The sequence below is a fragment of the Pseudorasbora parva genome, chromosome 12, assembly GCF_024679245.1.
Source record: "Pseudorasbora parva isolate DD20220531a chromosome 12, ASM2467924v1, whole genome shotgun sequence".
Classification (NCBI taxonomy): Eukaryota; Metazoa; Chordata; class Actinopteri; order Cypriniformes; family Gobionidae; genus Pseudorasbora; species Pseudorasbora parva.
The window spans coordinates 23002937-23028914 of NC_090183.1; the positions used below are offsets into that span (position 1 = coordinate 23002937).

The following is a 25978-nucleotide window of genomic DNA, read 5'->3' on the forward strand; positions in this document are numbered from 1 at the left end:
CTGCTCTGCTCTGAGAGAGCACGCGGATAAGCTCCGCGTCAGCATTGGTTTTGGAGCTTGTGGCGGTCTGCGTCGAAGCGGGGGGCTCCGAGACAGAAACTGACCACTCGCTACCTGAAGCGGCAGTGGAGAGGCTGTCCTCGTCTTCCTCTGGCGACGGGCCACTGAAGGAAACCGAACAGGCCGCTGCATGAGAGGGGCGCTGTTCCTCCTGAGTGAAGGTGACCGGCGAAGGCGAGGCACGCGGGGAATCATCCGGCGTGCAGTCGCCCGACCACTCTGGCAGCCTCTGGTCGCGGCGTTTCTTACGGCGCGGCCCAGCGGCAGGAGGAGGGACCTGGTCGAAGGTGGCGAGGCGAGCCCGAAGGGTCTGCAGCGCCATCATATCACACTCGGGGCAGCCGCCCCTGGAAAGCGCGAGCTGCGCGTGGTCCCGTCCGAGGCATGTCACACAGATGATGTGACGGTCGTCGCCGAGGAGAGGGGCTCTGCACGAGCCGCAGGAAATGCGAGGCATTTGCAACAACGCCTCGCGCTCTTTTAGAAAGAAGATAGAATAAAAGGATACTGGCGCCGGATGGCGTAGCTGGAACGGCAGAGAAGGCGGAGACCAGGGGAATCCGTCGTCCTCAGCTGCAGTTTCCGCTGGTGCTTGTTCGACGGCGGTGCTTCTTCCGGAGGTCAGCGAAGGTGTCGCTGAAGGAGATAAAATCTGACACCTATGGTGAATTAGGGTCTTATATAGCCTCCTGTATGCAAATATAAGCACCTTTTACGGCGGGCTTTCTGGAACGCCCCCATTGGTTCGTTCCTCTCAGCCGCCTCACCATAGGTTCCTGCAGTTGCCGCGGCCCGGCCAATCAGAGCACTCCTCGCGCTGGGCTATAGCCGTACAGCGGCACTACGCTTTACATGGATACCTTTATTAATAAAGTTTTGCTTCATATTCTCGAGAAAAGGAGTTTTCCCCATACGTAATACGAGGAACCTCTCTCGAAAGGGAACTAATTTCTCTGTATCCATTCCACGAGATTTCACCCTCGTACTATTGATACGCATTACCATTAGATCGTGTTGGCATGTTGACATCATCCACAGCAACGAGGTCAACCTTACTATTAGCTAAGACTTATTTCTATTCCTTATTAAAAGTTACTAAAAACTTTTACTGCCATTTAGGAGAACTATTAGTGCTAAGATAAAATGTATTAAGATAAAAATGCTTATATACCACTAAGATAAGAACTTTGTTCGCAGCTTTGAATCTAAGTGCTATGAGTAAAGATAGTGACAAGATTTAACTGTCTTTTAGGTTTTTTTGTTTTGCTTGTGTTCTTTGCCACAGAATGTGCACTTCCCACCACATAAACACCAGTTTCTACATAGGTTGAAAACAATTGACCTAAATTATCTTAATCAGAAAAAACATTGCTCATTGCATGCTCATTTCAAATTATAGACTAGGGGCTGTAGTCACAAAACATTTTATCTTAGCACTAAGAGTTCTCCTAAATAGCAGTAAAAGTTCTTAGTTATGAGTTTTCTCTTAAAACCTATTCATAAAGCTGCTGAGAGCAACTTTACTAAGGAAAAGAGAGAAGTCTTAAAGGGTTTGTTCACCCAAAAATGAAAATTCTGTCATTAATTACTCTCCCTCATGTCGTTCGACACCCGCAAGATCTTTGTTTATCTTAGGTACACTAATTAAGATATTTTTGTTGAAATCCGATGGCTCAGAAAGGCTCTCTCAAGACCCATAAAAGGCACTAAAAACATTGGTACAAAGTCAATCTCACTACAATGGTTCTATAATAATTTTATGAAGCGACGAGAATACTTTTTGTGCGCAAAATTTGTACTTTTCAACACAGGTGCACAAAGAAAATGGCAAAATAATCATGTTAAATTACATATGTAATACAAATAAATAAAATGGTTTGTGTAAGGAATATGGGTTAGCTCAATGGAAGTCCCCATATCATACTAAAAATATGCATTGTGCATCTACTAGTTTCACAAGTTCACACTTACATATCATTTATAGAGAGTACATTTAAATGCATATTTCGAGCTCGGACTTTGGCCCGAACCCAGAGTACCCCTGTATGCAAGTAGTGATTTGGAACTAAAAAGAGCAAAATGTGGAGAAGGGGTGGGGGAGGGATGCTGATAAACTGTCAACAAAATGGAGGTAAGACTGCTGCGTATATATACACCTCTTTTGTTGATTAGCTGAGTACTCTCTAACTGTATCAATTATCTGTACGTGCTCCTCCCGAACCTTGTTTAAACAACATAATTTATTGATGTCAATAATGTTTCTTCCTAACAATGCTTAGATTTCAAAAGGAAAAGAATCCACGTCCCTACAGAAATGTAAATGAAACAGAAGGAAATAAAGATAAAATTTATATGCATGCAAGCCCAAAACCATTCAGCGGGTTAGTCACCGTTTATTTATACCAGCAAATAAAAAGAACTGAGTTCATATTGACCATACTGTAACTTGTTTTGCATACACAAGAGTTCTGGTGTGGTCAAATGTGTCACCTACTCTGACAATTAGCTAAAAAAGCAGAAGATGAACAGGATGGTGCTCAAGACCACAGACCCCTGTGGAGGATATATATATGTTGCTGATTGGTCAAGAATCATCAGTGTGGGTAAAGAGAGAATAGATCTACTATTAATAAACACTGCTTGTGTATTTCACATCTATCCTTTTCGAAGTATTTCAGTTATTTACAAATGCCATACTTTCAAACTTTAACAATTCAATAATTTTATGTTGCCCTTTACATCGCATTGTTTTTCCATTTAGTGTTGTAGTACTAGAGACCGGTCTTGGTCTTGAGATCTGGAGATTGAAGGTCTTTGTCTTTTCTTGGTCACATTTGTACTCAGTCTTGTCTCGGTCGCGTCTCGGTCTCAGACTTAGAGGATTCGGGATTTTGTCTCAAGACCGGTCAAGACCACAACTGCTGGGATAATACTAAATGGCCAGTGCATTGTCTGATTTATTTATTAACATCATTAATGTGACTGGATGTAAAACTTACTGCTTTAGATGCGATCAATAACTTTAGATAACAATAACAATCAATTTGATTTATTTATTTTGTCGGTTCAGAAATGAATGGGGGATTGTCAAAAATGTCACCAAAATTAATACAAGTGCTTACAATATTCAAGATACTGGTGTAGTACTTGTATGAGAAGTGTCATTTTAGTCTTAATTGCTGGAAATGAATGAAACATAATCTACTTTCAAACTTACATTTTTTCTCTGTTGCTTTGGTGCATTTCTCACATCATATTTGCATTTGGCTGGGGGGGGGTACTCTGGGTTTGGACAAAAATTTCCGAGCCCGGAGCCCTCCCCGTACAACACGCCAAATATGCATAATCTTTACTCTATTTAATTGATGTAAGTGTGAACTCGTAAAAGAGCATGTGCAGTAAAAATGTGAAACATACATATCCAGTGTCATGTACTCGTTACCTCACTAAATTCAGTATTGTGTAACTACTGTATTTTTCAAATGGCCGTGCAAATAGTATAGTGCTGTCTTGAGCATTTCCAGCATTTGTCACCAAGATCTGACTTTTTTTTGCATTAGAAAACATTTACAGAGTAAACTGTCATAATGAAAACATGACAAAGCCACTTGACTATCTTGTTCATAAACAATGGTGTCAGGACTTTTTATCTTGATAACACTGAGACTTTTATTGACATTTTAATAAATGCAGGCCATGCAGTGTTTAACAGAACTGTGAAAGCTTTACTCTGTGCCTTTCTTCAACATAGCAACAACGAACATGTACATTATTCTGCAGTCACTTCAATCAATCAATCAACTTTATTTATATAGCGCTTTTACAATCACGATTGTGTCAAAGCAGCTTCACAGTGTCAAACAGGATAATATTGCGACAAAATTAGATTTGGCTGTACAGTCGTACTGGAGAAAACAGTGATGTTATCAGCTTATTTTAATTTATCATATAGCGACAATGTTGGCAGATCAGTATTATAGTTTATAGAATTAAATAAGACCTAATTCATACATTTTATTTGTATAATAAGTTGAATAACTTTAATCATATTTTTAGTGTCCCCAACTGAGCAAGCCAAGCCAAAGGTGACAGTGGCAAGGAACCAAAATTCCATCGGGCATGATGGAGAAAAATAAACCTTGGGAGAAACCAGACTCAGTCGGGGTGCCAGTTCTCCTCTGGCCTATTAACACACCATTTAAGATTATTATTCTGGCAACCTTACAGGTCGGAAATCATATTCCGACCTGTATACTATACTATACACTTCCTCGCTATACTAGTGCGCGAACATTTTGAAAGGGGCCACGTAACATCAACTAAAACCTTCCTTAAAGGTACAAATGTAAACACCCCCACACTTTTTTTCACAATGGCTAAACCAGCACTGGCCTCTGGCAAAACTCCTGACAAAGACTCACCTTCCCCACAACTCCGTTCTCTCGCATGGTTGTCATGCCTAGCTTTTTGCTTCTCTTGCTGGACTCTCACTTTCTCCCCAAAATCAGGATGCAGCAAAACCAGGTGGGATTTTGGTTTCTATCCCAGCAACATCTCTGCGGGCGCCAGGCCTGTAGTAGTCTGTGGCGTAATTCGATACTGAAACAGGAAATGAGAGAGATTAGTTTCAACTTTTGCCCTGACAAGTCATCCTTCATCCTGCACCGCTCTCTCGGCCAGCCCGTTTGATGCAACCTGGACCAGGGCCTGTCAGTCCAATCCAAGGGCTGAAGCGACACTGGTCGGGCATACACAGCTTCTGCTCTTCAGCGGTTGCACTCTGTGTTGATCGTTTGTCTATTTGGTGTTGTTTGTCCAATAAGTATTATGTGGCAGGCTCGTGAGCCTCTTAATTCTGTCCCGCGTCTGTTGAGGCAGCGCGGCGGCAGATCAGCGGGCTCGCAAATTAACTTGTCAGTGGGTCTTGGGGCTGCTGAGACACTTTCTCAGTCCCTGCTGACAGTTCGGATGTTCTCCATCCCCGAGTGGAAGCCCGTGCTGCGGCCTCTTCCCTCGGGGTGGAGAACCCGATGCTTGAGCCGTCTGATTCTGAGGAGTTAGATGTGCTCAGCATCGAGGCGGGTGACGTAAGCACCAAGCACGCTGCTTCATTCATAAAATAGGGGCGCTCGGGCAGTCCCTGAGGGGGCTGCCTGTGGTAACCCGGTGTTCTCCATCCCCGTGCGGAAGCCCGCGATGCGGCTCTTCCCCGGAGTGGAGAACCAGATGCTTGAGCGATCTGATTCCGAGGAATTAGATGTGCTCAGCATCGACGGAGTGAAGTAAAGGAGAGCTTGCCACCTCTTAATGCAAGGCTCGATTGCGAGTTGTCGAGGCAGCGTGTGGATTACGGGTCTGCAACAAAAGTGAACACACGCGATCAAGTGAACACATGCAATCACACACGTGGTGTACATGTGATACTGTTTGCCGCGAGGCATGCAGTCAGCACCTGAGGGTGCTGGCTGTGTTTGTTGAGAGATATCTCGCAGCGCACAGCCGTGCATTTTCGAGTGTTTCAGCCTCGCGCCAGTGGTCTTTCATCTCGAGCGATGAAAGCCAAATATGTTGTAAACAAGTCGAATCTCGCGTTGCTGAGGCAGCGTGTAGATGACGATTTGTTAAATACATATTTAAACAGTATCGTCTGGAGACGGACGTCTGGATTTAATCTGCATTTGCATTTAATTCTGAGGAATTAAAAATGAAACATTATCTGACTTTGAAGAGTTGGATAGGTTCATTCAGCCTATCATTCAGACCATGTTCACTTGAAGGGTGATTAGGGGCATTTAATTCTGATGAATTAAATGGGATTTATCTGACTTTGAGGAGTTAGATTATCAGCCTATCATCTAAATCGTGTTCACAGGGCTTTTTCATCTAAGGATTTACGGTGGCCGCCCTAAGCGGCCCTGTCGAGTCAGATGAAGCCCCTCTCCCGGGGAGCGATCGAGGTCGCCACCTCTGTGGAGTTTTATGGAAGTCGATGCTGCGATCCGCCATCTATGACGCTCGGGCCACATTGACTTCCAGCGGACGCATGCTGCCCTAGCCACCTCTAGAAAGACGGCAGCTGGGCAGCAAACGCACACCGAAAATCCTCCCCGACTAAGCCCTGCCGGGTGGCCGCTTCAGGGGGTTGGTCAGGAGGCTCGGTGGGTACCAGAGACCAGCCTTGAGAGGCTGGTTCCCCTAGTAGAATATCTCGGCGCATGGTTATGCTCCCGAATATATCTGCTGGGGCCCTGTGTACCGTGGGCAAAGGGTACGGACTGCAGTTCAGCGTTCCACTACCAGGGTTCATCGGTGTGGCCTGAATAGTGGTGTGCTCAGCCCAGTGGCAGGTTATGGAACAGGAAGTGTGCTCCCTAGATGGTTGAGGAGGCTACATAGTGTATTCCTCCACCAGACAGGGAGTCCGGCTTTTAGGGTTGGCTAGGCCCCTTTTGAGCCACTGGAGCTGGCCAAGGCCAAGAACCTCACGCTTAAGGTTGCCTTTCTCCTTGCCATCACTTCTCTGAGGAGAGTGGGGGATCTCCAGGCATTGGCATTCACGCCAAATTGCTTGGAGTTTGCCCCGGGCGGAGTGAAGGCCATCTTGCGTCCGACCCCGGGTACGTACCCAAAGTGCCATCTAACACGGTACGGTCGGTGGTTCTCCAGGCATTCCATCCTCCGCCTCATGTGACGGCAGATGAGGGCAGGCTTAACCTCCTCTGCCCAGTACGGGCATTGAGGATCTATCTGGAGAGGTCTGCCCAGTGGAGGAAGTCAGACCATTAGACATTACAGTCTGCACCTCCCGGCGACGCCAGGCGCCAGGGTGCTCGCCTCCTGATTATGCACTTCGGTCCATACCAAGGGGCTCAAGATAGGCTAGGACTAGTGGGTACTCATTCCCTGATGTGTCATCTACGATGACGCAGTGCGAGTTCCCTCGATAAGGGGAACGTCTCGGGTTATGCATATAACCCATGTTCCCTGAGAGGGATCGAGACACTGCGTCTCGTAGCCCCGCCTATCAACAGAGTGCCCGCTTCATCGCAGTAAGCTGTGTATGCTTGTGCCGGCGTCCCTTTATACCTCCGGGTATGCCGTCACTCGTTACGTCATGATGCAACACCAATCAAGATTGGGCTTTTTCAAATGAACTTCAGTAGCGTCACGCCGAGGGCGTTCCCTGATGTGTCATCTACGATGACGCAGTGTCTCGTTCCCTCTCAGGGAACATGAGTTATATGCATAACCCAAGATGTTTTCTTGGCACTCCTTGCAGTGTTGGACCTTGTTTTCAAGATCTCGATCCATATTAGGCTACCATACATATGCACTCACTAAGCTTTTCATGCGTGATACCCCAGGATGGGCAATGTGGACTTCCAGAAACACTTTAGCCCCTCCTGGCGGAGGTACTACCACTCTTGAACCCCACAAGATACAACCATCCTGAACTGAGAGCTCATCCTTCCTTTTCTCAAAAGGTTTCATCTCAGCGACTTTTTCATCTTTTGACTTTTGACAAGACCATGTCTCTCTCCATCCAAGTTTTGATCTGCTTTGCGCTCAAGCCTTCCTGGTCTAGCTGAGAATACCCCTTTTCTGCTTTTGTAAGCATCCTGGATGAGCCCTCCTCCATCACATGTGACAGTACTTCCCCAATGCCATATGGGGAGGCATCACAGGACACTGTAAGCTCTTTCTCCAGGTCAAAAGGGATTAACACGCTGGCTGACTGCAGCCGATTTTTGACTTTGGTGAAAGCAGCTGTTTGTGCCGCTGCCCACTTCCACTGGCAATTATGATGCAGTAACTGGTACAGTGGAGCTAGCACAGTTGATAGATCAGTAAGAACTTCCCATATAGTCACCATACCCAGGAATGACTTAAGCTCTGACACATTTCCTGGCTTGGGGGCGTTATTGATGGCTCTTACTTTTTCTGGCACTGGATAGAGGCCCTGGGCTGATATTTGATGTCCAAGGTAGGTTACACTCTCTGCCTGGAACATACATTAACGTTGTTTTAGCCGCAGCCCTGCATCCGACATTCTCTTGAGCACCTGGTCCAGGTTAATGAGGGCTGATTAAGTCCAGGTAAAGTCTTGGGTTATCGTCTCATCTCGAGCACTGCATCGGAATGACGAATTTGGTTATGCTCCCTAAGCAACAGCGTATCTGAAGTCTGAATAAAAATGATTCCAATCCTAATTTTTGCGTCATGACGTAGATGTCAATGCATAGTAGCGTTAATTATTGCGATGAAGCAAGCGCTCCAGGCAATAGGAGGTGTGGTGACGAGATGCAGTGCTCGTTCCCTCTCACGAGTACCCACTAGGCCACATAGAGGGTACGCCTGCCCTATTGTGAAGCTGGAGACCAGGCACAATTAGGGCTGAAGCACCCTGGCGCCGGGCATCGCAGGGATGTGCAGGCTGTAAATATAATGAAAGTGTGCTGAGTGGCCCACCCAGCTGCTTCGCAGATATCCTGCATCGGAACTCCAGAAAGGAGGGCCACCGAGGAGGCCATGCCCCTGGTGAAATGAGGGGAATGCCCCTGGTGGAACCCACTGAAAAATGAATTAAATTTTTTAGCGGGTATGCAATTCATTCTTACTTTAGCATTTAAACGAATCATGAGGTTAACTTATACCCTACTTGTGGTCAGTCTATCCATCAACATTCTTGTTTGATTTGTGGCCTCTTTAAATACAGTTTAAAAAAAGAAAAAACATTCGATCTACGTCAGAGCGGCAGCGCGTCCACAAAGCTTTCTACAGCGTCGTTGGCAGGGCGGCAAGAACGAATTTTGATGCTCTCGCCGGCAGCCCTAACCTGCTTTTAGGGCCCTAACCGGGTATAAAAGGAAAAACTTCCCTTCTTCCGCCGTCACATGGGGCGGGGGATGAAACGCCTGAAGAACCAAGGATCTGACCATGCTAAATGGCACCTACACGGCCTACGGTGTAAGATGGCCTTAACTCCACCAGGGGCAAACTCCAGGCAAGTTGGCGTCACCGCCAAGGCCTGGAGGTCCCCCAGTCTCCTTAGAGAAGTGATTGCCAGGAGAAACACCACCTTAAGGGTCAGGTTCTTAGGCTCTACCGACTCCAGTGGCTTGAAGGGGGCCTCAACCAACCCTTTGATCACCACCGCCAGATCCCAGGTAGGAACTCTGGTATGAGCCACAGGCCTCATCCTCCGAGCCCCACAGAGGAACCGTACAACCAAATGGTGCCTACCCAAGTGCCCATCACTCATAGGAGTGTGGAAAGCTCCAATAGCAGCCCCGTACACCTTGAGTGTAGATGGGGTAAGCCCTGCAGAAAAACGATCTTCGAGGAACTCCAGCACTGAAGCCACCGGGTAGTTAACTGGATCCAACTCATGCTCTCTACACCAAGTGGCGAACATATTCCACTTAAGGTTGTAAAATCTCCTCGTGGACGGAGCCCTGGAACTAAGTATGGTCTCTATAACATCTGCTGGCAGTCCGGCCTCTCGGTATCTGACCCCGTCAGGTGCTAGACCCACAGGTTCCAAATTTCAGGTTCCAAATATTGTGCCCCCCGCCTGCGATAGGAGATCCCTCCTTAGAGGGACCTGCCACAGGGGACCCGCCAGCAGAGCTATTATGTACGAAAACCATACTCGAGTCGGCCAACGAGGAGCCACCAGGAGAAGACTGACCCCTCGCTGACTGACTCTCTCCAGAACCCCTGGGAGCAGAGCAATCAGGGAAAATGCATACTGACGCAGCCTTGGCCACGTCTGCACCATGGCATCCAACCCCAGCAGGGCTGGATGCGTGATTGAAAACCACAGTGGGAAGTCTCTCGAGATGCAAACAGATCCACTTCCCATGGGCTCTTGCATATGGACTCAACCACCTGGGGGTGGAGCTGTCAATCCCCGGGCCTCAGCCCCTCCCTCGACAGGATGTCTGCCCCCTGATTCTGTATCCCCGGGATACATTGCCCTGAAGGATAATAATTTATCTTGTGACCACAGGAGAATGAGATGTGCCAGTCTGCACAGACAAGGCGATCACAACCCCCCCTTGCGATTCAGGTATGACACGACCGCTGTGTTGTCCGTGCGAACCAGAACATGGTGACCGCGGAGTTCTGGGAAAAAACTCCTCAGAGCTTTGTAGACCGCCATCATCTCCAGACAATTTATGTGCCAGGAGGAATGACGGTCCCCCCAAGGACCTCTCGCAAAGCAGCCTTCCATGACCCCAACCAGTGAGGGAGGCATCTGTTGAAACGGTTTTCCGGCAACAGGATGCCCGGCAGGGAGCAGCTGAAAATGACCTTGGTTGTTCCTCGACCTTGGTTATCGAACCTCGACCTTGGTTGTCAATTTCCGCTGACAAATCAAGTTGTGAGCCCCATGATCTGCTACGCAGAGCCGCCTCAGTGGGTCCAGAATCACGGGGCTCAGGAGGCTGACTGCCATCATTGAAATGGCCAGCCGCGAGCAAAGCACTCCCTCAGAGCCGCTCTAGCATACTGAACACCCAGGCACTGCACACACAATGAATGTGTGTCCGCTCCCGACATGAAACGGGGACACAGAGGCAAACACCGTCTAAACTCGCTACCAGTCGCCATTCTCACAATGTATGATATGTATTTTTTGACAAACAACAATAAATAGACAGACAGAGACACAGAGCACTATGCTGAAGAGCGATAACTGACGCTACTATGCTCCACTATATAGCTTCCGGGTATGCCGTCACATCTACGTCATGACGCAACACCAATCAGGATTGGAATATTTTCATTCAGACTTCAGATACGCTGTTGCTTAGGGAGCATCATCAAATTCATCATTCGACGCAGTGCGAAGTTCCCTCGATATAGGGAACTGAAGATTTATTATAAAATAAAGAAATACAAAACAAAAACCCACAAGGGGGGAAAACACATAAACAGAACTGTAACATAAACTCAACAACATACCAAAGTATCACAGGGGAAACAGACACAACAATGATCCGACAAAGATTGACAAACACAAGGAGCTTATAAAAGGGGACAAATCAAGCAGGGAATGAGGGAACACAGGTAGGGCAAATGAAACTAATAATGATATAACAAGGGGGAAGGGATCAAACAATGACAGGAGCACATGGCCACAATAACATAACCCACATGAGCAACAAGACAGGACAAGCATGTGACAACAAGAGAAAGAGAGCTGTTTTCACAAATTTGAGCATGACTATAAACATGATTGCTTTTATACAAATGTTCAATACAATTTTTAAAAAACATTATTCCCCACATTAATTAAGCATTGTGTAGAAAAGTGTAAGTGTACAAGTGTAAAAATATATAATGGTGATATAATTAATTTTGAAACCATTTTGTTTTCCGTTTTAGTAAGTGTTTACAATTAGATTGTGTTTTTTACAACCTATTTACACAGCTTTTGTCATTTTTTATTAGATGGACAAAATTTGTCACCAAAAAAGTCATTCGGTTTAACCATGAATATATTTTAAATGATTTATTTGCAGATAATTATTCATGAACAAACCTGATTTGACATTGATTGTGAGATATTACTGGTCCTTCTCAAAAAATGTGCATGTGATAAAAGTTCATTATTTTCCATAATGTAATGATACAAATTAAATTTTCATATATTTTAGAATCATTGCACACCAACTGAAATATTTCAGGTCTTTTATTGTTTTAATACTGATAATTTTGGCAAACAGCTCATGAAAACCCAAAATTCCTCAAAAAAATTGCATATTTCATCCGACCAATAAAAGTGTTTTTAATTTAAAAAAAAGTCAACCTTCAAATAATCATGTTCAGTTATGCACTCAATACCCGGAATCCTTTTGCAGAAATAACTGCTTCAATGCGGCGTGGCATGGAGGCAATCAGCCTGTGGCACTGCTGAGGTGTTATGGAGGCCCAGGATGCTTCAATAGCGGCCTTAAGCTCATCCAGAGTGTTGGGTCTTGCGTCTCTCAACTTTCTCTTCACAATATCCCACAGATTCTCTATGGGGTTCAGGTCAGGAGAGTTGGCAGGCCAATTGAGCACAGTAATACCATGGTCAGTAAACCATTTACCAGTGGTTTTGGCACTGTGAGCAGGTGCCAGGTGGTGCTGAAAAACGAAATCTTGATCTCCATAAAGCTTTTCAGCAGATTGAAGCATGAAGGGCTCCAAAATCTCCTGATAGCTAGCTACATTGACCCTGCCCTTGATAAAACACAGTGGACCAACAACAGCAGCTGAAATGGCACCCCAGACCATCACTGACTGTGGGTACTTGACACTGCACTTCAGGCATTTTGGCATTTCCTTCTCCCCAGTCTTCCTCCAGACTCTGGCACCTTGATTTCCGACTGACATGCAAAATTTCTTATTATCTTTCATCCGAAAAAAGTACTTTGGACCACTAAGCAACAGTCCAGTGCTGCTTCTCTGTAGCCCAAAGTGGCTTGACCTGGGGAATGCGGCACCTGTAGCCCATTTCCTGCACACGCCTGTGCACGGTGGCTCTGGATGTTTCTACTCCAGACTCAGTCCACTGCTTCCGCAGGTCCCCCAAGGTCTGGAATCGGTCCTTCTCCACAGTCTTCCTCAGGGTCACCTCTTCTCGTTGTGCAGCGTTTTTTGCGCCACTTTTTCCTTCCTGCAGACTTCCCAGTGAGGTGCCTTGATACAGCACTCTGGGAACAGCCTATTCGGTCAGAAATTTATTTCTGTGTCTTACCCTCTCGCTTGAGGGTGTCAATGATGGCCTTCTGGACAGGGTCAGTTTGGCAGTCTTAAGCCCTATTCGGACTGGATTAGTTTAACATGGGGGTAAAGTCATTTTACCTCAGGACGTCTGTAATATTAATGGCCAATTCGCACGGGATAAGACATCTCAGTAAAACTAGCAGAAGTGGGAGGAGTAACTCGCTTTACGCACCTCCTTGACGTCATGTGCGTATGACGTTACCGTTATTACGTGAGCAAACACAACCTGAGCGCCAGTCTGAACTCCGTCTCCAATATATATGTGTTTTCATAAACAGTTAGGTCCAGTCTAACGATTATGATTGGACTATGTTGGTAATAGACACTTTCCTAGAGCTAAAATGTGTTGTGCCTCTAATAAGTGCTTTTGATCTTCTTTTTGCTTTAAATGATATGCGGAAAATACTGGACATTTTCCACAGATTTGTCCCACCACCTACAACGCAACCGAATGCTTCAAGCGCCTCCATGGTCGCAAAAAGTGCTCTTTTTTAACTTTTAAACAGGAAATGACGGAATTTTACCATACATTTTTACAGCAGGTCTATTCGAACGGGATTAGTATTACCTGAGGTAATTTTTCTGGACCTTTTTACAGAAGGTAAAAGTCTCGGTAATCTTTACTGACATTCTCCGTAATGATTACCGAGATGGCACATTCGGACGGGACTAAAATCACAGAGAACCTCTGGTAATAATTACTTTACCCCCACGTCCCCATGTTAAACTAATCCAGTCCGAATAGGGCTTTACCCATGATTGCGGTTTTGAGTACTGAACCAGGCTGGGAGTTTTTAAAAGCCTCAGGAATCTTTTGCAGGTGTTTAGAGTTAATTAGTTGATTCAGATGATTAGGTTAATAGCTCGTTTAGAGAACCTATTCATGATATGCTAATTTTTTTTGATTTTTTGAGGAATTTGGGGGTTTCATGAGCTGTATGCCAAAATCATCAGTATTAAAACAATAAAAGACCTGAAATATTTCAGTTGGTTTTCAATGAATCTAAAATATATGAGTTTAATTTGTATCATTACATTATGGAAAATAATGAACTTTTATCACATATGCTAATTTTTTGAGAAGGACCTGTATATAGTGTGTAACATAGAAGAAATATAAAATAACATTATCACTGATCTCATAAATGTAATGTTTTTATTTGACTACTCTAAACCCTCCAACATATTAAAGGTGGGGTAAGTGCTATCTGGTAACCGTTGTTGGTATTTCAAATCATCAAAACAAACACGCCCCTACCCCCCAAAAGGGTCTCGCCCCTATTTTGATAGCGCCGCCCCACACATACGTAACCCAGAGGCATCAATGGCTATGGCAGAATCTCTGTGTATCTAATCCAGGTCAAATATTAATTGAAAAAAGTCATCCCTTCTATCACAAAAACACAAACTCGATAGTACACGAGCAAGACAGTCCAACTAACGAACATATTACAATTATGACAAGATTAGAGTTACAGCAATCACAAAAACACACACAAACCGTTTTCATGAACAACTCGATAGTACACAAGCACACAGTCCAGCTAACGACATATTACAATTATGACAAGATTAGAGTCATAGCGATCACAAAATCACAAACTGTTCTCATGAACAACTCTATAGCATGAGCTGACGGTCCAACTAACGACATATTACAATTATGACAAGATAAGCGATAGCGATCAAACTGTTCTCATGAACAACTCTATAGAACACAAGCACGACAGTCCAGCTAACGACATATTACAATTATGACTGGATAAGGATTATACAGATCATGAAAAGAGTAAGCAAACATATATTAGGAGTATAGTATTTTACTTGTCGGAGACATTGTGTGAGCTGATGCTTGAAAGCACACAGTGAGATTTAGATGCTCCATACAGTGTGGAAATGAACAGGTCTTTATCATCGCTGAAGTGAGACACAATACGATCGCAAATGGACTAACAAGTGAACATGACACACAAGCATAGTCAAGCAGCATATATTAGGCTAGTTCTTGGCTAATGTCCGTCATGTGTGACTTGTGTGTTTTGAATAATGACGTGCACAGAGCGAGAGCGAACGCTCTTCTCACCATCAATAGTATACACGCCCCATACCTGCTGATTGGCTACAAGTTTGTTTATTCCATTCCGCCCATGTCCTTTTTCTATAACGGTTTTGAAATAAGACTTTCCCCACCTTGAAGTAAAACATTGCACAGGGAAATGAGAAACGGGGAAATGTAGAAAAAAAGCCTAATCTTTTTTATATTTGTATTATTGTAGTTCCTATAGTTATTAAAAAAATAATATTATTTAATTTAAATATTTACTATATTGGTTTTACCGAATGACCAAGGCTGGATATACCGAATGACTACGTCAACTGCCCATACCTTTGCATGTTGAATAATAAGAGTTCTGTACATGGAACTAACATACCATAAGCCACAGTTTCCTTCATATGTAAATACTGTGCTTGAAAAAGACCACTGAAAAATTGGCAAATCCCAGCATAACACGACTATGACACAAAAGTCGGGATCATTAATATTTATACCTCCCCATTTTTGCATATAACCAGCCCATGTTCAAGGCCAGGCAGTATTAACGTGGACTTGCATGTAACAGAATAACAATAACAGAAATTCTGCAGGTATTGTGTAAATCAGGACAATATAGTGAAAACGGCAGATCATGGATATAAAAGTTATGTTCCAGGCTGTGCAGGGGATGTAAGCACTTTTCACTTCCCACAGAACAGAACTGTCAACAAGTATTGCTGATGTTTATCTACACACCAGGATACCGCATTAATTTAATTTAAAGTTGTTAGTTTGCACTAAAAATATGACAAAATATGTTAATTAAAAACCTTCACTAGATGACACAAACTTCCTTAAACGATTATTGTGACTATGTGTTACATGTAATAGCATTGATGAAACAATATGAGACTAAAATGTAGTTAAAAAATTTAAAACTTGAACAAAAAGCACTTTTTGGTTTTGTTGGGAGGAAGAAGAGAAGAGTTTGTGTTCATGCTTGCGGTTGCAAATTCTAAGTACTTTTAATCCCCTAATATTAGCTTGGTTATCAGTGATGCGTGGGTCAATGTATAAACAACCCGCACCCGACCAACGTTTTCAGCTAACCCGCCCGCAACTCGAACTACAAAAAAGAAAATATATTTTTTTTTAAAAGAAAATACCCGCTTCCTGACTTGCATTTTTTTAAAGTAGTAAATGCTCCCTGGCATAACATCCTTTAATCCAGCCTGTGGAGGAAAGAAATGTGTCAGACCCTGACGTGCGCTTGAGGTGTGGCGGCGAGAGCAGGCAGTTCTTGAGGCGTCCCATCATTTTCCATTTCAGCTGGCTAGATGCATATTATTGATGAACGCAATGTTTATGTTTCGACCCTGCTTAGAGATTCCATAAGCAGGTCAACTAAGAGACAGCCAACTTTTGAAAAAATGTGAAAGCCGGAGCGCAAAGTCACAACTGTTCTTTTTCTGAATGCTGTATGATATAGCCTGGTGTTATGTAATAAAGGCTTGATTTATTAATTTATTTCGTTTTGTTTTCTTAACAATTAAGATGCTGCATATGTTTATCCAGTCTAATCGAAGTGTGTGTCTCTCCCCCAAATGTCCCAACAAAAATCCCACCCTGGAATGCATACACCAAAATGAGTTTTATGCACGGTTTTTCGGGTGCATATGATGCACACTTAATGGCGTATTATACGCATGATTCGGCATGAACCACCCACCCCACTACCCTCATTCTACCCAAGAGCGTGTCATATGCACCCCATAAAGTGCATATGATATGCACACGAAAAACTGCCTAGCATATGCACGCCAAACTCATTTTGGCGTATACATTCCACGAGATTGCACACTCGTACTATTGATACGCATTACCATGTGATCGTGTTGGACATTACTGAGCAAGGCTATATGTGTTTAAAAAAGGAAAGCCTATAAAAAAAATTTGCAACACAAAAATATTTAGTAGCTAGTGCATAAGTTTTAACTTTATGTGCCCATTTACATCAAAACTATAGGCTAAGTTGTAACTTAAAATGGTGCAACCAGCCCCTGAACATTTATGACACACAATTAGTAAAATATTAGCCTAGAAATCTAGACGCACCCTAGCGGCTGCAAATCTAATCTGCCTGTGAGTGTCGTCTAGAAACTCTCAATACCCTTGTGAGCTGTAAAAACCAAACTCTTGCTGGGCCAATCACTTTGTGTATAGAGTCGGCGTGCTTCTAGTAAACACATAAACTGGTGAACGGCGGTCTTTCGAATCAGCTTTGACCGCAACTCTGGAAGACTTGGAGTTAAGCTTTTCTCTGAGAAAAGAACAAAGAACGGCACTGAAGTCATTCTTAAGAAGGGAAGATGTGTTCTGAGGTTTGCCGACCGGATACGATGAATGTTTAATCTATCAACAAGCTCTGTTTCACCTTCGTTGCTCTGGTTGGTTGTAGCGCTATCCTATCGCGTGCAGAGGGAATTTGAAAGACAACCGTTTATCTCGCCCCTCGGATTGAGCCCTGCCAATGGTGAGTTTCCAGACCAAACATCTTGATGTGGGTCTGGCTTGTCAGGCTAGTAAAACATATTAAATAGAATCAATTTAGGCTAATTTGTATTAATTTATGTTATTTAAATTGCTATAAATGTATTTAAATTAATTGAAAGTTTTTTTTTATATGTTAAGAGATCTCTTAATGGAAGAGAATTGAAGTAATCCCTTTAGTTGTCTTGGCATGTTAATATACAACAATGTGTATTTTAACTCTACAGACATGACAAGACTTACAAAAAAATTTAGCATTTACCTAAAAGGCCTGAATGTGTGCACGACAGATGGTGAAAGGAAGAGAAAAGGAGTTTTCTCTGTGCAGAGCAAAACTTTGTACCATAGGTAATGTCATTCTGATCATTCTTGAATGAATTTGTTGGAAATGTGCAGCCTGGTCTCATCGTTAATACGTAGGTATTAATACGTTACTTTGAAAGAGACTAAACGTACGTCTTAGTACGTTTGGAGAAGTGCTTAAATGTAAAATATAGACGTATTTGCAACATTTAAACGTAGTATTATTACATTTTTACAGCTAAAAAACGTAAAATATTTACGAATCCATCATGAAATCTTTTTTTTTTAAGAATACAAAACTTTATACTGGTAAAAACATTTTTTTTTTTTGTTATATCATAAAGATGTCTATATAATTTTCCTTTGACCATTTTATTGATTAATGTACGATCCCTTAACACTACCCCAAACCTAAACCTACCAATTTAATACAGAATATAAAGAAAATAAAAGGTAAAACGTTGGAAAATGACGATTTCGATAACAATATAGCATTAAAAAATATATTTTGAACGGCTAATCCTACACTTACCCCTAAACCTACCCATTAGCATTTATTAAAACAACGTACTGTTATAAATCAAAGCATAACAGACAGACCAGTGTAATCACAATAATTTATTTATTGCAAAAATGTCAAAAGCGGTACCAAAAGTAGTTCAAATGAAGATGTGTTGCAGTCGCAGTCCTCTCTGGTGGTATATATTGTTAATAGTTTTGTATGAGGTACAGAGCAGAATGTTAGCTATTAATCAATGAAAATATTAATCCGGCTTCTCTCCGTGAAGTTGCGCGTTTCCCATTTCGAATACAAATCGACTGAAACACGGCATGTCAAAATCTGTGACGAAGCAGGTGAGAGCCAATGAGCGTCCGATGCCACTGCCGTAAATCATGTCGTAACGCTTCATGAGGGCGCGTTTTTTAAATTTGAATTTATAACGAGCGAGAGATTTGATGTTTACCGTCGCGCTACTGAGAGGAGATGAAGACTAATGGAAGGCTAATGGAGATGAAGATCACCGGGCTCAATTTGGATTTGTTTCTCGCAAACATATTGATTCTAACGATTTGGATTACAGCGAACGAATACAGTGTTGTGTTTTGTGAATTGATGTTGTGTTTTGGTGTATCTTGTGATCGCCAGTTGCTGAATAGGAGAAAATGCCTTTTTATGTTTCACAGCAAACAAAAAGCTAAATACTACAAAATGGTTCAAATGAAGAATGGCAAGAATGTTATTCATCTGACGGTTTTAAATTTCAGTCTTCTTTTAACATTATCTAGTCATCCGAAATGAGTTTGTAGCAGAAGTCACGAGAGCAAAATGTTATTTTATATTTCTGTTATTTTATATTAGGTTGATTAACTTAGTAAAATGCATTTAATAAATGTGACTGAAAACATGTATTGATGTGACTATTGGATATAAAATAAACAATATTAATACCACGATTTATGGGAGCCGGTGGCTGGTAACTTACACGTTCACACTTGGATACGTAGATAATTTACATTTTAGTGCTGTCAATACGTCAATATTGTACATTTTAGTGCTGTTAATAAGTCAGTATTGTACGTTTTATTGTGTGTGAAAACGTTAGTAAATGTACGTGTAGTAGAATCACACTTTACGTAAAAATACTCACGTATTTTCATGAGATCACGTTGAAATGTGCTGTAAAATATGGGGTATAATAAATCTACCTGAACTTGTTTAAAATAATTGACAGTAGTTTAATATTTTTGTATTGTTGTTCTTTTACAATCTTAAAGCTCAATATTGTGCACAAAAATACATTCAGAGGCAAAATATATTACATAAAATACAAACATACAAAACATACAAGATGATGAGTAAACAACACACACATTACTTAAGCACTTTTAGTACAATAAAAGCCTTACATTTAACACTGTACTATATAACACTGTTAGTCAACACAAGAAACAGGTCAATGTGACTTGTTTTGATGCATTTTAAAAGGTTACAGAGAGGAAGAAAATACCACAAACTGCAAAGGAAGGTGTATTTTGGTTTAGAATGGAAACCCAAGTTGAGAAATGACATCAGAAAGTAAAATACAAATGCAAACAAGTACACATATTTTGTGTAATGTTTACTTTTAAGTTTGCCTTGAGGAAAAAAAAGGCTTTTTCTAAAATGCCATTATTATGAACAGAGGAATGAATTATGATTGTGTATTTTAATTCCATCCGTCTATCACCATTGGCCTAGTCAGACTGAAACTAACATGCAGTTCAAAACATACTTTAGGCTGCTTTGCACATGCACACTTAACCACAAGTAGGGTCTTTTCTGTTTCTGTTGTCCATCAACTGCCGCATCTTTTTTTAAATTCTTTACACTTGAACTATTTTCAATCCTTCCTGATTTTAAATGTACTCAAGCATAAATCATTTGAAAGCTTTGCCAATGCAAATAGACACTAACACAGCCTGAATGACAGATATTTATCGAAGTAACTTGGCAGATTGATAGTCCGGGTTGATGAATGTCCGCACACTGGGCTCCAAATTGCTCCGTTTCATCTCTTCATAAACTGAGTCTGAGGGTGGAATTGATGGTATGTATTTCCTGTTTCGCCTACAGTCCTTCATCTTAGAATGATAAAAAGAAGAGACAAATATTCATGTCAACCGTAAATTTCATTTGGGTCACACTTTAGATTACGGTCCAATTCTCACTATTAACTATTAACTATAAATTTTGCCTCAAGAAACTCAAGCTTATTAATAGTTAGTAAGGTAGTTGTTAAAGGGATAGAACACCCAAAAATGAAAATTACCCAATGACTTTAAGCACTTAGGTGTATATGACATTCTTCTATTAACCTGGGGGTTAGTAAAGGCCTTCGAAAGCAACATTTAAAATGTATAAAATATATTTATAAAATATCCATAATTGAAACTTTATAAAGTCAAATATTTATCTTCCAGCAGACCACCTTCTGTATTCAACTTACGTCCATTAGCATTTTGTTTTGCGAGAGGCATTACACTTAAATACAGAAGGTGGTTCGCCGAAAGCAAGATACTTTACTTTATTTTTTAAACATGCATTTAAGTTTTAAATATGGATATTTTTCTTACACAAGCCCATCAATTCGTTTCAGAAGGACTTTATTAACCCACTGGAGCCGTGTGGATTACTTTTATAATAGATGGATGCACTTTTTTGTGCTGCTATTCACTGCCATTATAAAGCTTGGAATAGCCAGGATATGTTTAAATGTAACTCAAATAGTATTCGTCTGAAAGAGGAATGTTATATACACCTATCTTTAGGGCTATCTTTAGGCTGAGTAAATTTTCATTTTTTTGGAGAACTATCCCTTTAAGTTCGGGTACTGGGTTGGAAAAAGGAATATAGAATATGGTCATGCAGTATAAGGCATTAATATGTGCTTTATAAGAACTAACAAACAGCCAATATGCATGCTAAAAAGCAACTAGTCAGAGTTGGACCCTAAACTAAAGTGTTACAAAATTGTGCAATGTTCTTGACCTATATTCTATTTGTCCGCTATTAGACTGACTGTGAGAAAACAATGTACCAATAAAACATGATCATTTTAAAAAGTGTAGTTATCAACCCTGTTGCTAAAGCTCCCCAACACTGCCCATTCTGAATTTGTCTGACACACCCGTTTTAGGTCTTAGTGTCTACTAATTAGCGGATGACCTGAATCAGGTGTGTTTGATCAGAGAGACATTTAAAATGCGCAGTGTTGAAGACGCTGACAAACAGACACTTGCCAAACTTGTTCACAAGAATCTTGTCGCTTGTGCATGACCTGTTAACGGCAAAACCCACAAATGATAATGTGCGTCAAAGACCAATCACACATTAAATGTAAGTTTAACACCTTAATCACACATTAAGTTTTTTTTTTTTTTTTTTTTTTTTTTTTTTGTGGTCAAATAGCAATATGGGTGAATCTGTTTTCTTGAGCTCTATGACTTTCGTTTCTCAAAGCAATCAATCAATCAATCAATCAATCAATCAACTTTATTTATATAGCGCTTTTACAATCACGATTGTTTCTAAGCAGCTTCACAGTGTTAAACAGGACAATATTGCAACAAAATTAGATTTGGCTGTACAGTCGTTCTGGAGAAAACAGTGATGTTATCAGCTTATTTTAATTTATCATATAGTGACAATGTTGGCAGATCTGTATTATAGTTTATAGAATTAATTAAAACCTAATTCATTAATTTTATTTGTATAATTAGTTGAATAACTTTGATCATAATTTTAGTGTCCCCAACTGAGCAAGCCAACAAGCCAACAGTGGCAAGGAACCAAAGCTCCATCAGGGTGTGATGGAGAAAAATAAACCTTGGGAGAAACCAGACTCATCGAGCAAATGAAGATAGGAAGATAAAAAATAAAGACCTACATGTTATTTTATTTAGTTATTTTTATTTTATTAGTTTTACTTCCCTTTTACATGCAATACAATAGTAATATACACTGATGACCAAAACAAATTAGTTCTCCCAACAAGGCTACATATTGAGGTCTGAGTAGATTAAATGGTAAGCAAACAATCAGTTCTCGTGAATGCAAGAGAAATAAGCAGGAATAAAGATCTAAACGACTTTGACAAGGTCCGGCAAGGCAACTGAGTCAAAGTATCTCAGAATCGGCAAGGCTTGTAGGTCGCTCCCGGTCAACAATGTTGAAAATGTATCAACAGCGGTCTGAGGAAGGACAAATCAGCGACAGGGTGTTGGGCTCCCAAGGCTCATTCATGCACAAGGGCAACAAAGACTATTCTGTCTGGTCCGATCCAACTATTGTGCAATTTTAATTAAGTAATTAGATGAAATAATATGCAATCATATATAAGGGATAACTTGGTGTGCAGTACTCAATTTTAATGCTCGATGCGGAGGCAAAAGACCACCTGATGTGTATTAAAATCATGTATTGCAGTCCTTGTTGTGGATTACAACTTACTAATCTTTTTGTTCTGGCTGCTTTTTTAAAGTTGTTCAAGTACTAAACAACATCTATAGTGCTGGTTGATTGCACATGCAGTTTAATCAATAATTAATTGATTATGGAAAATTTTTATTTCAAGGTATTCTTCTTCTAATATAGTGGGGTGATAGGGGGGAATAAATCCATAATATCCAAATAACCATAAATAAAGGTGCACTATGAAACTTTTCCATCCGCTAGAGGGTGCCTATTGCATAGTTTGATGATGCCAAGTTTGAGCTCAGCATCTTTGGACATGTGGTCTTCATCTCACAGCCAGTGGAAAAGAATCGGGATAGGAAGGGATAGGATTAACGTCAGTGTGGTATGAAGCAGAACAGGACTGAGAGTTGTGGAGCTGAGCAAGGCCGCTGGAGTGATTGTTAATGAGTTGAACAACAAATGCCTCGCGAGTCACGAGTAGCAGGTAACGTAGCGCTGTTTATTATATTAGATACATTTGAGTGTGTTGAAAATTATGTTATGACGTTACTCTGTGCGTTTGCTCGGCGGCTGCTGTGACACTTGTTGCACACTGCTAAGAATAAAGTTCTTCGTAAATCGAGGGTAATGACGCAACTGACAGGCGACTCCCTCAGGCGCTATGCTCAGACGTCCTGGCTCCTTGGTTAAAGTAGCAATTTTCTCACAATTTACAAATAGTTGGAAACATCAGTAACTGAACAAAATTTATTGTACTGCACAAATAGGCTACTACACAGTGCACCTTTAATGGTTTAACTATTTATTTTCAATTTGTTTACTATACAGCTTAATGTCAAAAACACAATAGTTTGTGCAAGATAGTTGATATATATATATAAAGCTTTAACTACACTATTCTTATTTTGAGTGTGTTAAATAAAAGAAGACGTCCCCTACAAAATGTCAGAGTGGTGGGTCTGTATGCACATTTAAAACCATCCCATCATTTTCAACAACAAATCAAACAAGTTATTTGTGAAGTCATTTGTGACAGCATGTTCTCGCATGATAGCACACCTCAGTAATCAGATACGCTTTTGAGATACGCGTAATGTAATGTAAAATGTTGTAATGTTGTCTATAAGTTTTGTTTTTGCTTTACTTACCTTCAGAAACATACAGAAGAAACCAATGAAGCACAGCAGAGACATGGCAGCACATAAAATGAAGGAGATCTTCACACGAGTATCTTCTGGGCAGTGTTTTTCTTCTTCTTCTCTTTCTTTTTCTTTTTCTTCTTTTAATGACATAAAAAAAATTCAGGGCCAGAGAATTATATAATTGTACTAGTTATACTTTTTTACTTTCAATATTAATCATCAAGTGTTTGTTTTTCTCAAATTCTTTTGCAATAAAATCATTTACATGAAATGTAAGACACACTTACCTATCCATAACCAAGTGAAACTGCCAACAGTAGTTTTCTCTTCTAAATTAAATTCACACCAGTAAAGCCCAATGTCTTCGGCAGTTGCATTTAAGAGGGTGATTTTAAATTTGGGAAATTCTCCACTTATAATGGCTTTGGATTCGTTCATTCTTTTAAAGGTAAAAGTTTTGGGTTTGTAGAAGTAGAAGAGTATCTGTGGTTCTTTTGCTCCTTGTTGCTTGTACATGTACACCCCGTCCTGCAGTGTTTCATCTGTAGCGCACTCGATGACGATATCACCCCCAGAATCTCTGATTACTGTTTGAAGAAAAACAACCATTGAGACATGTTTTCTGCAAAAACTTAAATACACTAATGAATATGCATATCTATCTTGTGGTCTTGTGTGCTTTTTTTATAACTAATGAAACTTTTCTACACAATATACTGCAGAGTCTGCCATAGCAATGTAATTTCAAGTTTTACATTGGAAAAAAAATGGGTAACATTTTACAATAATTTGTTAACATTAATGAACTAACATGAACTAACCATGAGCAATACATTTGTTACTGTATTTGTTTATCTTTGTTAAAATTATACAGTTGTCCATTGTTTGTTCATTGATGTTACTTTACAGTGCATTAACTAATGTTAACAAATACAACTTGATTGTAATATGTATTATTCAATGTTGCAATTAACATTAAAAAATATAAATAAATACTGTAGAAGAGCCGTTCATTATTAGTTAATGTTAATTAATGCTAACCAATTAAAGCTTATTGTAAAGTGTTAATGCAAAATGTATGCATAAATTCATACCTTTCACCACTGGGGTAGCGCATGACATGCTTCCTATACAAATACTGATGAATAGAAAACTGCATCTTACAACACACGGCATCTTCACAGCTCTTTGTGACTATGAGAAGTTTCTGTTCAGCAACATCAGGTGGAAGTGTTGGTCACATGCCCAACGCATCAGAGACTTTTTTTCTTTTCTTTTTTTTCAAGGAAGCTGAGAAGAAAGAGGTGCTGTAAATAGCCTAGTATGTCAAGATGCTGAGAAAACATATGACAGTTATTATTGATACATTATTGTTACATTATTGAACATATTGTAGCTAATATGTTCAATTTTTAACTTAATTTGTACTTTATTTTTATTTATTTATGACTTATTTACATTGTTAAAGAGTTAGATTTTAATGCGTAAAAAAAAGAGTTGGACTATTTCTGTGACAAATACACTACACAATTATTATTTTTTCAAATATGGCCCTGTATGTCTTCATAAAGGGCGGAATTGCTTGTATGTTCTCCCGGAAGATTTTCAGTTCTCTGGACGAGCGCGTACGCACATCAACCAGAGCGAGAGCAAGAGCAAGAGCGCACCCATCAACGAGTTTCGTTTGAGTTACGGAAGCCATAAGCAGCGCTGTAATTTAGTTTTTTAGACCACAAAATCAGCAATGTCATTAAGAAGTGTGTTTTTGGTTGTGAGGAAAGAGTTCACGAGTTCACACTTGCATACAGTCTTGTTCAAAATAATAGCAGTACAATGTGACTAACCAGAATAATCAAGGTTTTTCGTATATTTTTTTATTGCTACGTGGCAAACAAGTTACCAGTAGGTTCAGTAGATTCTCAGAAAACAAACAAGACCCAGCATTCATGATATGCACGCTCTTAAGGCTGTGCAATTGGGCAATTAGTTGAATTAGTTGAAAGGGGTGTGTTCAAAAAAATAGCAGTGTGGCATTCAATCACTGAGGTCATCAATTTTGTGAAGAAACAGGTGTGAATCAGGTGGCCCCTATTTAAGGATGAAGCCAAAACTTGTTGAACATGCATTTGAAAGCTGAGGAAAATGGGTCGT

General features: G+C 40.9%; 1 protein-coding gene across 1 annotated transcript; it reads right to left on the reverse strand.

Annotated features, from left to right (window-relative positions):
* Positions 1 to 19337: 19337 nt before the first annotated feature.
* On the reverse strand, positions 19338 to 25035 carry LOC137093364 (uncharacterized). The gene is made up of 4 exons (XM_067458180.1): positions 24922 to 25035; positions 24093 to 24414; positions 23834 to 23981; positions 19338 to 20350 (listed from the first exon to the last, which is right to left on the reverse strand). The coding sequence occupies exons 1-4, from the start codon at positions 25001 to 25003 to the stop codon at positions 20204 to 20206; spliced, it is 699 nt and encodes a 232-aa protein (XP_067314281.1). The 5' UTR covers positions 25004 to 25035; the 3' UTR covers positions 19338 to 20203.
* Between the last annotated feature and the right edge of the window lie 943 nt (positions 25036 to 25978).

Coding starts and splice junctions, on each gene's coding strand:
- LOC137093364 (XM_067458180.1), bottom strand. CDS start 25,003: ATGCCGTGTGTTGTAAGATGCAGTTTTCTATTCATCAGTATTTGTATA. Junction 23,982..24,092: donor AAGTGTGTCTTACATTTCAT/GTAAATGATTTT, acceptor GCCCTGAATTTT/TTTTATGTCATTAAAAGAAG. Junction 20,351..23,833: donor TCTTCTGTATGTTTCTGAAG/GTAAGTAAAGCA, acceptor TATCATTCTAAG/ATGAAGGACTGTAGGCGAAA.